The 16,460-nt window shown below is 42.4% G+C and overlaps 1 protein-coding gene across 3 annotated transcripts in view; it reads left to right on the top strand.

Moving 5' to 3' along the window:
- The window catches only part of TSPAN18 (tetraspanin 18), a 107,515-nt gene that overhangs the window by 83,688 nt on the left and 7,367 nt on the right, over positions 1–16,460 (top strand). For all 3 annotated transcript variants that reach the window (XM_072338652.1, XM_072338653.1, XM_072338651.1), the window contains 6 exons: positions 1,290–1,381; positions 2,136–2,330; positions 7,338–7,412; positions 12,732–12,830; positions 13,930–14,109; positions 16,299–16,382. In XM_072338652.1, the coding sequence (XP_072194753.1) occupies positions 1,319–1,381; positions 2,136–2,330; positions 7,338–7,412; positions 12,732–12,830; positions 13,930–14,109; positions 16,299–16,382 (696 nt within the window). In that variant the 5' untranslated portion in view covers positions 1,290–1,318. The remainder of the gene's footprint in view (positions 1–1,289; positions 1,382–2,135; positions 2,331–7,337; positions 7,413–12,731; positions 12,831–13,929; positions 14,110–16,298; positions 16,383–16,460) is intronic.

The raw sequence follows: 16,460 nt of genomic DNA, 5'->3' as shown, positions 1-16,460 counted from the left end.
TAACATGTATATTCATAGTCTACACCAGCTTCTACATCACACTGTACATGTCTCTATCTGTTTTGCCACTGGGAAGGAACTGTGTTGATTTTTAAACCAAGTCAAAGAAGTCAAGCAAACACACACGATGTGAATCTGACTGTTTATCTCAGTATCCTCTTGCTGGGAGCGCTGCCTGCCTTGGGGTTTTCTCAGCCCTCTGATTAAAGCAGAGCAGTTTCCATGGCCATAGAGGGAAGGACAGCACTCCAAAGTTTCTGTGGCTTAACAGTAACAATGAAGCAGTGAAGGAAATAGTTTTATTTCTGGTCTGGTGAAAACCTTGTGTAATTTCTGTTTGTTTGTTTGTTTGTTTTTTCCTTTCATTTGGATTGTAGTGTGCTTTGTTAGCAGCATATAATCGAATGTATGTCTATTTAGGAATGACATTGACTGTAGTGTAAGGGGAGGAGATGGGCTAAGAAGCACATGAGCTTTGGGAGGGCTTCTCTAGAGAGCTTAGCAGAATTGTGCCTCTGTTTGCATATCTATGCTTCCTTTTGTACAAGGTGCAGTGACCTCATTAGCTTCTGTTTCAGTGAAAATTTTACTATTATATGTATTCATCTGTCCCTTTAGGGTGATGGGTGGTGAAATTACTTATTGGAAGATGCAGCCACTTCATTAAACAGAAAGCTTTTGGAGACAGGAACTTTGTTCCATTGCAACTTCACCTGGTCAAACTTTCTAGCTGCTCTTTCAATACAAATACTAAATGGACATCTTTTGCCTGTGATTAAAAGCTTACCAACTTTTATCCACAGGCTCTGCCTGCCAAAGTCTTGTGCAGGATGGAGTCTGAACAACAGAATTTCAGCAGCCCACTAAAGTGTCACATTGCATGACAAGCAGGTGGTGTGCCCCAGCATGTGGAACTGAGGTTGGCCTTCTCAAGCTCTCTCTCATTCACATACCACAGTCAATCTCAGTGTCTGAGTTTCCCTGAAAATATTCTCGTTCACATGGCTTCATTCTGTAGGAGAGGCTTGTATGGACCCTGAAAGCAATGCCAAAGCTTTCTTTCAACCTTTCTCTCTCCATTTGCATTCCCCTCTACACCTGGAAGAATGCAAAGGGAATTAGCAGTGATCATTATCTCTTATTAACCTGTGCTATGGTACTCTGTTCAGGAGAAAGATGAACCTCTCTGTATAATGAACTCCACAGGGTCTGGAGGGAATAGAAATGGAAATAGGGCTGTGTCATTCAAATAAAATTGAGTGTGCTAAAATAGCGTTGGTGTTTTGCAGGAAGGGTTGGATCAAGCAGCCTGAAGATCATGGAGGGAGACTGTCTCAGCTGTATGAAATACCTGATGTTTCTTTTCAATTTTTTTATATTTGTAAGTATTTGGAATCTACTTCCTCTCTTGATTCCTTCTGTTTCCAGCTGAACCCAGAATAGATTGTAATTCAGTAAAGTTGCCACAAAAGCTCCCCTCGGCTTTGCACTAGCAATCACCAAGGATATTAATTTATGAAGGTGCTAAGACATTCAGTAAAGCTTCCCAGTGGTCACTGCTGTCTGCATTAAGGTTGTCCTTGGCAGGGAATACAAAGAAGGAAAGTTATAACCTGTATTCGTGGTCTGTTTTTGAATGGCAGATGAAACTGTTTTCTAGTCCTGGGTGCCCTGCTGAGGTTTTTGCTAGCAGAGATTTTCCTACCATATTCCTGGTGACCTATGTTGCTCTTGTCTTTACTGGGAAGGGTGGAAGCACCCAGCCACCCTGCCCTAAGTGGGGCGAGGTGCCCTTCTGTGGTGGAGAGGGTTCTCCTTTGCCTCTTCACTGGTCCCTCCCTTGCAAGTGTGGCTCAAGACTGTCTTTCAGCATTTGGCAGGGAATCAACAATTAGTAGAGCAAAGTATTAAGAAAGAAAAGATGCTTTTGCTGCAAATGTTACACTGAGTGAACAAAAAACACTGAGAGCATCATGTCAGCAGTCACCTGTTCAGCAGTGAATGTTTGCCACAGAAACAGGTTCTCCAAAGCACATTTGATCGAAAGATGCTGATGAAACCAATATTCCCGCAGCAGCTGTTAATGTTGTCCTGTCTCTTTCTTTCCCCCCCTCTCTCCTCTTGTGCTGTGACAGCTGGGAGGAGCATGCCTGCTAGGAGTTGGGATCTGGGTCATCGTGGATCCGACAGGTTTTCGAGAGATCGTGGCTGCCAACCCTCTGCTCTTCACAGGAGCATACATCATGCTGGCTATGGGAGCAATGCTCTTTCTGCTGGGTTTCCTTGGCTGCTGCGGTGCCATCCGTGAGAACAAATGTCTCCTACTTTTCGTAAGTGTCCTTGCACTTTATGAGCCTTTTGGTGCTTCCTAAGAATGGGGGTAACTCTTAAGCTACATAGTTGATGCTGTGAATAGTACATGAATGGGTGTCCATTTTTTCAGCTATTGTTCCCTTAGATATTAAGTAGGCTTAGAGCACTTCTACGCATAGCTGGAGATAAAGAGAATTTGCTTCCTTCCTGCACCAGGCTTGAGTCCTGTGAGTCTGAATCTGGGGTTGTATTTTGACTTTGTCAAGCTTTGACTCAAAAACATAATAGAAAGTGATCAAAAACTGGATACTTTTGGCCATTCAAAACCATTAGCTCCACCTGTAGATTCATTTCTTACTGGTTCACAACAGAGCAGAGAGAACATACAGAGTGAAGCATCTATGTAATGATGCCCCACAGCAAAAATGCCCAGCTCTGAACTTGGATGATGACCTTGCATTGCAGCTCTCAATAGGTAGTTGGTCCTTTATGCAACCTAGTCTGCTGCTGAAATGAACCAGATTTGTTCTTTTCAGGCAATTTTCCACCTGAAGAGTTAAATTTCATCCCTTCTGGTCATCAGGTAATACTTAAATAAAGGGTTTTTTTGACCCCTGCCCTAGGTTCCAATACTGTAAGGTTTCCAATCATTATCTGTTTGCACAAGACATTGTCAGTTGTGAGTTAAAACGCAAAACTCAGTAGTTTTATTTTATTTGGTCAAATGTGGCCTTTTGTTTCTTGCTCAGGATCTGCTGGTTTGTTTTTATTTATTTTTGTTTAAATGTTCATCTTACACTGTTCTGTTATGATTCTGTCTTACACAGCTGCTTCACATTGAAAAAGAGGCTTGTGTCTTAACAGAACAGGAAAGTCCACTTACTTAAAAACAAAGCTATTTTTAACTAGAGTTCAGCCTGGCTCCACTGAGTTGAATTCTCTCCAGCATTTGGCCTGCCCACCCCTTGACTTTATAACCTACATGTGAGAGCCTCCCTCTGGAAGTTTTTGTGGATAGGATCACAAATGAATCATCTCAGAAGTAAATCAGAAAGCTAAATATATCACCTGTGAAGTCAGGGAAATCTGCTCAGAGGAGCCTCACATAATGGGAAGAATCAGGCCCAATGAGCCTGAGTTTACTCCAAAGCCTGACCTAACCAGATTAAGAAACTAAAAGTTACATTTGATGAGAAGTATTGATTGCAAGTGAATGACAGAGAGATTTTGAGTTTGGGCCACATAAGCACATACAGGTAGAGGACATGGCTGGAAGGAAGGACTTCTGTGCTGTACTTTCCTGACATAGCATCAATGAGGCCAGTGGTTGTTTGAATATTCCTCCCTGTGTTTTATTTATCCTCCAATGCACTCAAATTTGTAGTTATTATTTCTGACTCAGAGAAATCATTCTGAGCCCTGCTGCTTTATTCATTTAGTTTTGGTATTACTTTATTTTATACTTGGAATGTGAGACTTAAATGGGCTGGAGGTAATGCCTGGAACTAGCAGGAACTCAGAAAGTAATCACTAGATGAGGAATTAACATTCCAGCTTCTGACGTCAAAGTCAGCTCTCAAAACCTGCCATCTGATGTCCAACAGCAGCAAAGCACTTGCATGGTGATTTATGCTGATGCCAAGTGAGGTATTGTGTGAATTTCTGCTTCTGGGGGGGCCAGACCAGCTGATCTTAAAGTGCACAAAAGATCTGTGAAACTAGAAGTCTGATGGGAGTGTTTTAGACATAGAAAGGGCAAACCATTCATGAGAGTATGCCAGTGAGACTGGGAGCGCACTTGCAGAACTGAGAGTGCTGGGCTTTAGAGGTGGTACTTAGGGAGAAGTTGCCTGATCAAATCAAATCCTCTTACAAAGTTGTTAAACAATTAATGAGCCAGGGCTGCTTGAGTGAGATTTCACAGTGATGCATAATGTATATGTGAAGCTTTCAGTTCAAATGTAAATAAAGGGTAGAAGGGACAAGACAGATGCACACATACATGTTCTCTAGGTTCTGTGTTTACAATGACTTTTATTTTACATTAAGCTGCTTCTCTTTTGGGAAAAAAAAAACACAAAACAAAACAAAAAAAAAAACCCAAAAAACAACCCCAAACCAACAATCCACACATCACCACCACCACCAACAAAAGATCCCCATGAAACCCAGCATGCTGCATTAAACACAAGGCTGTGAAGTGTTTCTAGATTTTCCAGCATTTGGATGTGGCTCACAAAATGCAACAAAGATTGGCCTGCAGATTGACAATTGGCTTAATTCTGGGTTATCCTAAAGATCCTATGACTATAAAAGAAAGCCATAAAAATCAGAATCCAGGGTACTACTGAGTGCACAAAACAAAATGTGTGCAAATATATTCGTTTTGCTGCAGGAGACTGGTTCGCATAAAGAAGTCTGCATTAGCGTGATTTGACTTAGTTGTGAGTGTAGGTGTCCTGTTTTGCACTCTTGTAATGCGGATACAGTAGACCCTACAATTTCCCAACATGAAAGTGCAAGTCCTTTGGGTTTAAAGGCAATGACTGCTCTTTCTGCAACAACTGAAGCTGGAACAAGTAGGCATGTTGTGGGAAAGAAATGTGAAACATTGATTTGTGAAAGCTTCTGACAGATGTGGAGTTGTCACCAAAAGGCGAGGTAGGATTTTTGACCACAACAGGAGACCCTACCTCTAAGGATGATGTTCAGACCCACACCTTGGATAATTGGAGTGCCTTTACATAAGTGCCCAGCTGCGTTGACCAGTTGCCTGTCCAGTGTGCTCATATTTCAGTAATTGCTTATTTTAATTCTGCAAGACAAAACATAATAAGCAGATGTTGTGTTGCCTTAAAATGCAGAATGAGAGCAAGTTCTAAAACAGATGATCCATCTCTTTTTTTCTCATCATCTTCAATGGCTGCTTCTATGTTTTCTATGGTAACTGTTTCAAATCTGTAATGCACAGTGTAAGTGTAAATCAGTTTGGGAATGATAATGAACCTTATCAGAGGTAATCTGGGGATGGCTGCTCATACTTCTGCACAGACCTGTGCTGGAGCTCATATGTACTATATCTCCCAGTAATCAGTAAATGAAGTGCAATTAGCTAGGTGATGAGATTAATCACATGATCACCACCTTAGACCTCTTAGTGGCTATGCTGAGATCCCTTGATGGATGATGATTTGGATTTGCAAGTATGGTTCATCCTCATCACTTGTTCTTTGCCCTCCTGTGGTGAAATTAAAAACAAAATAGTCTCTGAGCAGGAAAAATAGAAGCTGAATGTAAAAGTCTAGCAGTAAGAATAAATTATAGAATTAACTAGTTCAGCAAGTCAAGCAATGTTACTCTGTTAGGAGATCCTCTCCATGTGACTTGCCTTGTTTGTCATTTGAGTCTGGGATCCTTTTCTTTTGTTGCCATTGCAGAAGCAGAAAGACAAAGGGGACAGGTTAGTGCGTGAACTTTTCCAGTGGGAAAAAATCACTTGCAGCTCTGGTAATTGACACCAAAAGAACATTTTCCCATTCCAATTAGGTAGTCTGAATTTACTCTCCATTACCAAAGTACACGGTGCATGGCATTCCATACGTTGTTTATAAATCATTGCTTGGGGATCTTAAATAGCACTTCTGGCCCCATCTGCCTTCCTTCTGTTTCAGAAAGCCCCTCAATAGCCTTTTCATGCAGAAAAAAAAAAGAAAAAAATAAATCAAGATCTCTTTTGTGTTAATTTCTGCTTGTTGTTTCAACCACTTGCACCATGTGTTTGTTACCTTCTATATGAAGCAGTCTTACTGGGTTCCCTGTACATGTGGTATGAAAACCCAAGGTCATTTCCAAACTGCCACTCAGCCTCGTAAAATCATCTTAGCCTATGGTCTAAATCTTGGAATCCTTACATTTCTCAACTGATAATGTCTTTGTATGACCATGGCATCCTAAAAATGCCCATGCTGAAGAACTGTAAGTCAGAACTAACTCAGTGTTTTGTCTCCAGAGGTGAGAATTAGAAACGCCATTTCAGGAGAACTTGTGAGCCTTACCACTTTCTGCTCTGTTCCCCTCAGGGTTCCTCAGCATCAACAACTGCTGTTTGAAAGATGCTAGAGAACACATCCTTGCCTGTTTCTTGTAGTGTTTGTTATGGACTGGAGTGAGGTATCAGTGTAACTTAGGATCAGTCCTAAAGATAGTCTGAAATGTGAGCTCTCTCTCCTTTCCTTCCCTGGGAGGTTTGTTCCCTTCAGCAATGTTTTCTTCTCCAAACTGTACCTCAAGTTGTGGACTGGCTTTCTGTGCTGCCTTTGTACCCCTGCATTTGGCTGTGGTTTCTCAGTGTAGGGGTACCATATCAGCATGTAATTATATTGTTTCATAGCAGCTGAATAACTAACGTACCCAGTGCAACCCCTTTGTGCAGGGGGGGGAGGGGAGGAGGGATGCTATTAACCAAGGCTAATTTTGTCCTGAGATAAACTCTAAAAAGATTCTAATTTTGGTCACAGGTGTAAGTATTTCAGTGTATGTCCCACTACCTTCTTCCGAAAACAAAATGAGCAGTGGTTATATTACAGTGAAGCTGATTATGATTGTGATGAGCAATGTACATATGTATATGTATGCATGTTGTGGGTTACCTACATCATTTCCACTCACTGTGTCAAAACAGTTCAACCCTATATGAGCATCTACGCAATCATATAACATTTTCCATCAAAGTAGGCTTTACTGTTTTAACCTGGTGCAGATTCATCACAGGATACTAATGGCTCTGTAGTGCTATCCGCTTCATCCATTGGAACATGGGAGAACATGCTATGAGTTCCCATGTCCTGTGCCATGGTCGGTGGATGGCAGTGACTGCCCCAGGTTATTGTACCATTGGTTTTTTCCATTATTTTTTCCATCTCTTTGGTAAAACATGTGAAAGCTTGTGTTCCTCCTGCCTACTGTACTCTCCTAATGAAATGTCTCTCTGTTTTTTCCCCCCCACTGTATTTTCTCTTTTCTAGTTCTTCATGTTCATTTTGTTAATCTTCCTGGCGGAGCTTTCAGCTGCAATCCTGGCTTTTATCTACAGAGAAAATGTAAGTATCCTGTGGTGGGCAGACTGAGCCCCAGTGGGACTGTACCCAGCTGGAGCATGGTATTAGCGATTGCTTCATTGTACTGTAACTATTTCAAATACCAACAAACCTGCTTCCTTACTACCTTAGATCTGCAGAACTGCCAGCAAGCCTGTGAATGCTAGCTGGACTGGCATGTACAAGGTGGATGCTTTATGTACAAAGGATATATACATTGTGGGACTACTTAAATCCTAAAGATTTTAGTCTTCTTGATTCTTTCACAGCCAAACCAGCTGCTCATTCCATCAGGGAAAAGTTTTGCAATAATGTTGCACTAAGGTTAAAAGCAACTGTTTTCTTTTTGCAATATAGCATGTGTTTAGTATTAATATTAATAGTGAAACCTCCTGTTTCCCCAGCAGAACCAATGCTTCCTCTGTCTGCAGTGCAAAAACTCTCTTGTGCATTGTCTAATATTTCTTCTTGAATTTTCATGTTCTAATAGTTGCCAGATTCCTTTCAATTCTGCATGCAAGATATGCCTCCCCAACTGCTCTGACTGAGTCTCCCTGGCCCTTCTGAAGTCCTGCTGGGGTTCTTTTTCATGTAGATTTACTCACAAATTTCTAGTCTTACTCTGCACAGCTTCATATGATGTAGCCTTTTTCTACACTGCTTCTGAGCGTGTATTATTAAATGCCCATCATCCCGCTCCTGCGTTAGCAGTAAGCTTGGTCTCATGTTTCTCAGACCTGCAGGAGTTTGTGGCTTTTGACAGAACAACATGCACACAAAGAGGGCTGAACAAGGCCCATCCTTCTCAAGGCAGCCCGCTTCTGAAATGTGACTCTGAGTGATGGCTGTGAAAGAGCATCAGCTAGGAGCAGTGGTCACTGGTGATTGTTAGTTGTTATTTTGTTTGTTTGTTGTCTGCCAGTAGTTATGGAACTTTCTGCACTTTACCCATATTGATCATCATAGAAATGTAGTGTAAGCAGGGGAGTACTTTGTAAAATGATGGTAACAGTTTTCATTTTCCTGAGGCAGTACATACTTGTAGTTTTAATCATATAAAGAGATTTTGATAAGCAAAGAATTATGAAGCTCACAGTGAAGTGATATGCCGGTTGTGTGGTGAGATGGTCTGGGAGGAGGTGGCAGGAGGAAGTTTTCCTCTTTTTATCTTCTATCTCCCTTCCCCCCCTTTTTTATTCCCTTCTATTTTTTCCCCTTTTTTGTTCCCAAAATTCAGTGGTCTTTTGTCTTTGCCTCAGATTTGAAGAGCTGGGAAAGAGCAGCACTTGGTGCACAGTGTAGGAACTCCATTACAGCTCAGGCTTTGAGGTTGTGCCTTTGTGGGAGTAGCTACAGCTCTGTAAGTAGATTTCAGCACGGGAGGTCTGGTGTGCTTTGGTCATTACAGCTCTGCTGTTAGGGGATTCCTGTGGTACAGCACAAGCAGCAGACCTCACACATAGGGAGGCTTTGTATACAGCCCTGCCCTGCAGACCCAGGTACAGTGAAGGAGATATAAGCAATCCCAGCAAATGGCATGTGGGGAACTTAGAACAGGCATAAGAAACAGGACAGGCACAATGCCTCTTGTATGTGGAGTGGCTGTGCCTTCTTCCCTCAGTCACAAAGATCCTGGAAAGCCTTGTGATCTTCCATTACCATGGTGGCTGTGGGATATGTAACGATGTGATGCTCACAGATAAGGTCACGGTGGTTATTCCAGACTTCTAAGACATCTGGTGATGTTTTGTGAGTCAAAACCTGTAGGAAAATGAACTATTTTATTTTTCCTGAGCTTGTCTCCTTGTTTGCGTCACCAGTTTCCCACCCTGTCAGAATGACTGACAGGAAAGGCAAAAAGGGAGAAATGAAGGACGTCAGAATCCCAACAGTTGGAGATGGCTCTACTCAGAAGTTAAAACCAGTCTGAAAATCCTTGCTGTTTGTCTTCTCTTGAAGGTTTTTTCTGAACAAAGTCTTGCTTTGCTGTTACTGTGTATTTTGGTGGTGGCTCCTCTGGCTTGATAACTACTAAGAACTAACATTGCTGTCATTGCTGAGTTGATGTGAGGCTAGAAGGCTGGACAGACTGTCTGTGGAGTCAGAGGCTTGAATTTTCCATCTCTCCGTGACCACGGAAGGTCAGGATCCTATGTGCTTTTCTCTTCCCCACAGAACGAGTTATTTTTAAAGCTTTCAGTAAGTGCACATTTAGGCAACCTATATTTTCTGTAGAGCTGCTGGATGCTTTCTCATTGTGGTCACTGCACCAGTCCCTATGGCTGTGGCCACACTGGGTGTATAAAGTGAGACAAAAGTGAGGGATACGCTCTGTTTGCTTTCCAGATGATGTTTGGTGCAGCTTTCTCTTGTGTAGTTTTAAATGCAAACTAGCTCCCCAACAGTCAGAAGAGTTAAATCATTAATAGCTGTGGGAGTAAGAGAAATTAAGACACAGAAGGGAGGAAAGGGATGTTTTCTGCAGAGATTGGTGAGATGAAGAGTCTGTGAAGCACAGCGTGGTGGTGAGGTGAGTGAAAGTGATGTTAGCAGTGATAGCTAATATGCCACGCAAGGCTTCTGGGACTCCCACGTTATTGCTTTAAAGCAATCTCTGAAGAGGAAGACTGTGGTTAATCAAATGTGGGAGTACCAGAGTTTCTCTTCCTTTATAGAGGAGATTTGGGGCAGCAGAGAACCCTGTTTTTCAATAACACTGGTTATCTCACTCTTTATAAATAATGTAAACAACAGGGAGGCATCGCTTAGAGTCCATGGAAGAAAGATTTGACTTGTATTCAGGATTTGCTCTCCATGTGCCCTACAGAGTTTTGGATGGGAAGAGCCATGGAGGGTGCTGGACTCTTTTTCAGGCCTTCTGTGAGATAGAGCTAATGACCACACCTGAACTTAGTGTGGCTGAGGTTCATTCTCTTCAAAGTGAGTTTGTGCTTGAATGACTGTGTCCGTCTGAGAGATCTGGTGAATTAACTTAGCAAGCCAGAAAGCACAGGGTGACAGGGGCGGGTGAGTCCAGTGGCGGGGCTCTGAATGGAGTCAGGATGTTTGCATTTTCATCTTCAGTTTTGACACTTGAGAGATGAGTTGCTTTGGTTTCTGTTAGCTCTGTTTCCTCAGATATGAGGGAAAACTAAAGAAAGCGCACAGTCCATTCTTAGGTTGACCTGTGTAAGGTCTGTCTTACTGACTGCTGTCCTACTTTGTCAGCAGCTTACCTTTACTGACTGATTCTTAACCTTTTTTTCTGAGCTTCACATACGCAGGACAGACGATTTAGGAGCAGCAAAGTGGAATCAGTTATTTCCCTGGCAGACATACTTTTCCAGAGCTAGGCTTTGTTTTGGGCCAAGTCTCGTAAAAATCACACACAAACTCTGAACAATTTCCTCTGGGATTGCTGCTGTCAAAATAAAGGTTTCACTTTATATTTAAATGACTCTTTTGTTTTAGACCCAGCCAAAGGCAGCCGGCTGGGATTATTACCAACTGTAATATCAGTTTCAAAGCCTGCGCTTCAGGAACAGACAAGCATCAGAAAAATGTGCTGCTGTCTCTGCAGGAGAGGATGCTGGGTGGGTGAAGTATGCACTGAGAGGGAAGGAAAGGGGAAGACCGAGGGCATGTTTCAGCATCTTCAAACCCAGGGCACCAGACTCCCAAAGGAAAATGCCGGTCCTTCAGTCTTTTCTGATTCTCTGGTATTTTAAAAAAAAAAAAAAAAAAAAAAAAAAAAAAAAAAAAGAGTTGAAGATCTGTCTCATAAAAGTGATTTAGGAGCTTAGCAGCCCATCTAGTTAAAAAGTAATGTGCCATTCAAGTCTTTGTTACAGAGTTCTACCCAGTACTGATGAAGTCATTAAATTTTGCCTTAGTTTGTACCTGCAAAAGAGAAATCAATATGAAGTGGTATTCTGACTCCTTTAAAGAATCACAGCAGTCTTCTTGGCTTTCCTTAAGGTTTGTGGTATAGTTATAGAGGAAACGGTCAAGTTTGTGCTTGTGCTTTCATGCCCACCCATACATCTCATACATATGTGTATGTATTTCACATTGCGTTTCAAGAACTTGGAACTTGCAGCAGTTTGTGTTAGTGCTTATGCAATTTGTGTGAACAACAGGAGAAAAAAAGGCTCTTCTTCAGGCAGCTTATTTCCCAGTCCACATGTATGTATATGTAACACAGGGGTAATACTGTATCCAGCAGAGTCCAACCCCTTTCACCGAGGCTTTGCGCTGATGTAGTGGTTGTGCCTGTGTGGGTCACAAATCAGAAGGTGTTTTAGACAAGGGGCCACACAAGTCAAGGCCTGCTGGGAACACAGAGAGGGCGATGCCTTGAAGTTTTCATCCTGAAGTGATAGAGGGAGCACAAGGTTGAATCAAAGTACTCACTTTAGCAGGACTTTTAAATTTGCATAGTTACTGGTCCTCTAGAGAGTGGTCCCATGTAAATGTAATTTCAAGGTGTCTAACTGTTTCGGGAGTTTCTGAACAGAAATGTTGGTTTGTTTTTTCTATTTGACTATAAATGTAAGCAGGAGTAAATTAAATTCCATTCGTTTTTATTATTGACTTTAGGAAAAAAAGAAAAGTTTAAATTATTTAAACATTGGAAATATAGAGGATTTTTTTCTTCGTGTGTGGGTGAGTTTAGGTACTCCAAAGCATTGTCAGGGAAACAATCTCTTCTCTGATTTGTGAGTTGACTTGAACATTTTTTATTCCATGTGTTTCAATTCCTTTTCCTTCCCAGGAAGTTTAGTGTTTGGGCTTCATTCTGCTTTCTCACACGTGGAAGTATATTCAGAATTCCCCTGACATTAGTTGGAAGTTAACTGGTTTGAAATGAAGGTGAGGGGTAAATCATGTCTTGTTTGCAGACTTCAGGAAGCATCATAAGTTAAGCTACCATTTGGACTTGGATTTTAAGATCTTTCTAAAATCTATTTTAGTTGTTTCAATGTATGAAATGCTTTCAAATACTCAATATTAAAAACAAATAAGCAAACAAAACCCACCAACCTTTAAATGTACACATTGGCTTGCAAGTATAGATACAATTCACTCCCTGATGTTTAATGAGCAGTTTTATTGAACAAGTACCATACACCCTGGGCATAGTAATGGTTCAGCCAGTGGCTTTTCCCCATGTCTCTCTTCTGATGTCTGCAAAAAAGAACAAAACCAAACCAATCAAACCAACCAACACCCAGCATTCACAATGGGGAGACTTGAGAAGTGCTTGAAAGAGAGATGTTGGCAGTAACCCTTTACATTCCCGCTTGTCTCTGTGTGTTCCAGTTGACAAGGGAGTTTTTCACCAAGGAGCTGAAGAAGCACTATGTGAGGAACAACGACACAGATGTCTTCTCCTCCACTTGGAATTCTGTTATGATCACAGTAAGTCAGGCCATGCCAGTCCCACGCTACTGGTGGTCATCTGCCATTCATGCTATGCTCAGCCAATACCTCCTGGCTCCTCCTGGCAGTGGTGGGAGGGAGGCAACTGTTCACTGGCAGCCAGGTTTTCCTGCAACAAGCTGCTCCTGGTGCTGAGAATAACACTCATAGTGACTGTGGTTTGCCAAAGCCCAAGGATTTCAGCTGATTGACTGTGCCCAACTCTAGAACTGGATACAGAAAGCTCTGCAGCTGCCTGTAACAAATAGACCAGAATCTCCACACATTTACCCTAGACACATCACCTTTGGGACTAATTCAAACCAATTCCCAGCCAACAGCAGCCAGAACAGGTGCTAATTAATAGCTTCTTATTAAGTCCTGTGAAATGAGATTGTGGGTGACAAATGTGGCCTGCCTGATGCAGAAACTTGTGTGTGCTTGTGTTTGTATGTTCATGTGAACTTTGTGCCTGGCATAGCCCACGTCATAGCTATTCAGAAACAAGGAGTAGGATGTCAGATTCTGCAGACAAAAAGTCATTTCTAATCTTAAAAGAAAAAGATGACTGCTGCCCTTCATGCTGATTCAGGACTTCAATAAAGACATTTCCTTTTGGTGACTGAAAGGAGACAGAGTATGACTTGAATTCTTAAAAAGAACCTGACTTGAATCCTAAAAAGAGAGTTTTCTTGGATCACCTAGCAGTGCCTTTGAGCAGCAGCAGTCCTGGCCATTAGCTTTGGGGAGAATGAGCACTCAGGAGCCTGGATTGCGCCACTGGCTCTTTTACAGACTTGCTGGGTGATCTCAGGCAAGTCATTCTGGATGTACTCCAAAGTCATGTGTAGTTCATGGCAATATTCCCAATGGTACCTTAGAGTCTACTGTGTAACAGGGGAGCAGTGGAACTGTATAAAAAGGGGCTTTGATGAAACAGAAGTTCCAAGGTATAAGTGCAATCAGCTTCCTTGGAAACAACAGTTGTTTTGTCTCTGCTTTGACTAAAGCTTTGATCCCTGCAAAAATAGGTCTTTGGAAGATTTTTGCTATCTCCTTTGAGGCCAAAGTGTAAACTGTCTTCCTTTCTTCTCTCCAGTTTGCCTGCTGTGGAGTGAATGGACCAGAAGATTTTGAAGCTGTCCCTCTACTTCCACACTTGCCTTTGGAAGAGACCACACCAGAGGCTTGTTGCCAGCGAAAGCTGCAGAGCCGGGAAGGGATGTTTGTTAACAGGGAAGCCTGCCTCATAGGCATTGAGAGATTTCAGAACCGGCAGGTAAGGGCAGCCAGATGGCTGGAGAAAGGGCTCCCCTGCAGGGATGGCTGTGGTAGCCATGGGTTACCTAACTGTGAAGGTGGCAGGTTGTGTGCCATTCGGACTGTAGCTTAGGTTGTAACTGCACTTACACTATTAACAAATTTTAAAGTCATGGATATGTGATCCTATAAATCCCCTTTCGTTGTGTGTACTGCTAAGTCCATGCTGTGCTGTATCAGCAGAAATAGAGAGATTTTTCCTAGGGGTTTAAGAGGTGGAATAGAAGTTTATGTCATTTTACTGTGGCTTTGAAGGTTAGTATTGTCTATGACAAGTTAACTGACAAGCCATTGCAGGTCAGTGAGGATGGGATAGAATTTGCTTTTACTGGCTGCTATAGGAGCTCCACTTCAGTTCACAAAGGCTCCTCATCAACGTTATATTTGACCAAGAGTCTGAGGGTTGAACAGACACGGAAGACTGTGCCTATTTCACATGAAAGAGATATGTTGGAAATCTGTGTTTTTCTGCCCTTTCACTGATTAGAGTAGAAAGAGGGCATTTCTTTGGGCAAGTCTCTCAGCTTGGCAATTCTTCTCTATGTGAGACTGGAAAAAGCAATTCAGAGTAAATTCACTGACACTGATACTACCAGCACCCATGTTTCCGTACAATTTCCCCAAGACCTGAAGTTTTAGAAACTTTCTAGCAAAGTTCTTGACTGTGTTTATTGCAGCATTAGCAAGTCAGCTGAACTCTCTGCTGACGTGTATGTACAAGCTTTTTCTCTCCGTGCTAACTAGCAGTCCTGTTTTCAGCACTTGGTAGCAGATTGTGAAAGAGTAAAGGAGTTTGGAAGCAGCGGGTGAGCTGTTCCTTGTCTGGCAGCTGGAAACAGTTGGCAGAGGCACGCTGGGTGAAAGATCATAGCAGACAGCGCTGTACTGCATCTGCCAGGTCTGATTGCCATGAATTGATGGGGAGAAGCAAGAGAGAAGGAAAGATGACAAACAGCAGGGAGGGAATTTTTATTTATATAAATTTTTATTTATATAAAAAGGGAAAGATGCCCCAAAGAACTATCAGCTGTATTCAGGCATTGCTGGAGCAAAGTCAGGCCAATGGGAAACCATGCTAATGGGGCAGTGCTTGGCACATCTGTGCTCAGTCCTGTTTTCAGCCCCCTGAGCTGAAAGTTGGGTTAAGGCTGGAGTTCTAGCAAGCACACAGACATCTTGTTGCTGGGTTGGATGCTTTTTCCTGAAAATTGGGCTGAAAACACAACAGGAGCAGAACCTCATGATGACAAGAGTGCTTCTGCCCCAGTCATCTTCATGCCCTGGGTTTGTGACATGAGTGAGTCTGCTCTTTCCTTTGCTTTTCCCTGATTGCTTCACTCCTGGCGAGCAGAGTCTGACATCAGCATGTAATTGTTGTTGCCATCTCTGCATTTCAGATATTTTCTTTTTAGATGAAAACAAAAAATCAGGTGATTGAAACATCCCAGATAAATGGATGGAACTAATTGTGTATTTTTAGTGAGTGGAATGGGTACATTTTACATCAGACAAAATCCAGTCCAGTTTTCTCTTTATATGTGATCCATTGTCAGAAATTTGCTAGTGGGTTGGAATTTTAGGCTGAGAAGTGAGGATTTTAGGGAGAAATGAGGCCAGGATAAGCTGGTAATTTCCTGACACATCCTGAAAACTTAGTGATGTCCACCTACTGTTAATTGTATAAGCAACAAGAAATTACATTAAAGGCATTGGTAGCTGTGCTGTGTAAATGGAAGGGTTTTGGTAGTGCATGGTCCTGAGTTCTTCATGACATTAATTCTCCTATATCCAGAAGATCAGCAGGTGTTAATCCATGTTCGTGTGGAGGGAAGTCTCAAAGAAAAGGTCTCAGTATGTGAAATAGATGCTGGCTGTGACTGAAATACAAGCAAAGAATCTCCTGCCTTGGCTTTAAATAAATAGCCTGTATCCCCTGTCAGACACAGCTGCCTGTCATGTGCCCAGAGGGCCCTTTCCTTTGTGCTTAGTCTCTTCCCTTTGCAGAGGGAATGCCTCTCCCCTGCTACTCCTCTCTGTTCTGCAAGAAGTTACAGTTCCTCCTGCTCACTGAGGGCTTGCGGAGACTGTGATGTGATAGCAACTCCTTGTGCTGCTCAGGTGTATCTTACTGTGTTCTGTCCATCCTAGGGCTGCTACACTGTGATCCTGAACTCCTTTGAGACCTACGTGTACCTTGCAGGAGCCCTGGCCATCGGAGTGCTGGCCATTGAGGTACAGTGTGATCATAAAAGCAGTATTGGTGGATGTCCAGCAGCGAGACAGGAGCTACTCCTTCAGAGTGCTAGCAGG

Source organism: Excalfactoria chinensis, chromosome 5, assembly GCF_039878825.1.
Source record: "Excalfactoria chinensis isolate bCotChi1 chromosome 5, bCotChi1.hap2, whole genome shotgun sequence".
Classification (NCBI taxonomy): domain Eukaryota; kingdom Metazoa; phylum Chordata; class Aves; order Galliformes; family Phasianidae; genus Excalfactoria; species Excalfactoria chinensis.
The sequence above is the reverse complement of the archived record's forward strand: the minus strand, read 5'-3'. Positions and strand labels throughout refer to the sequence as shown.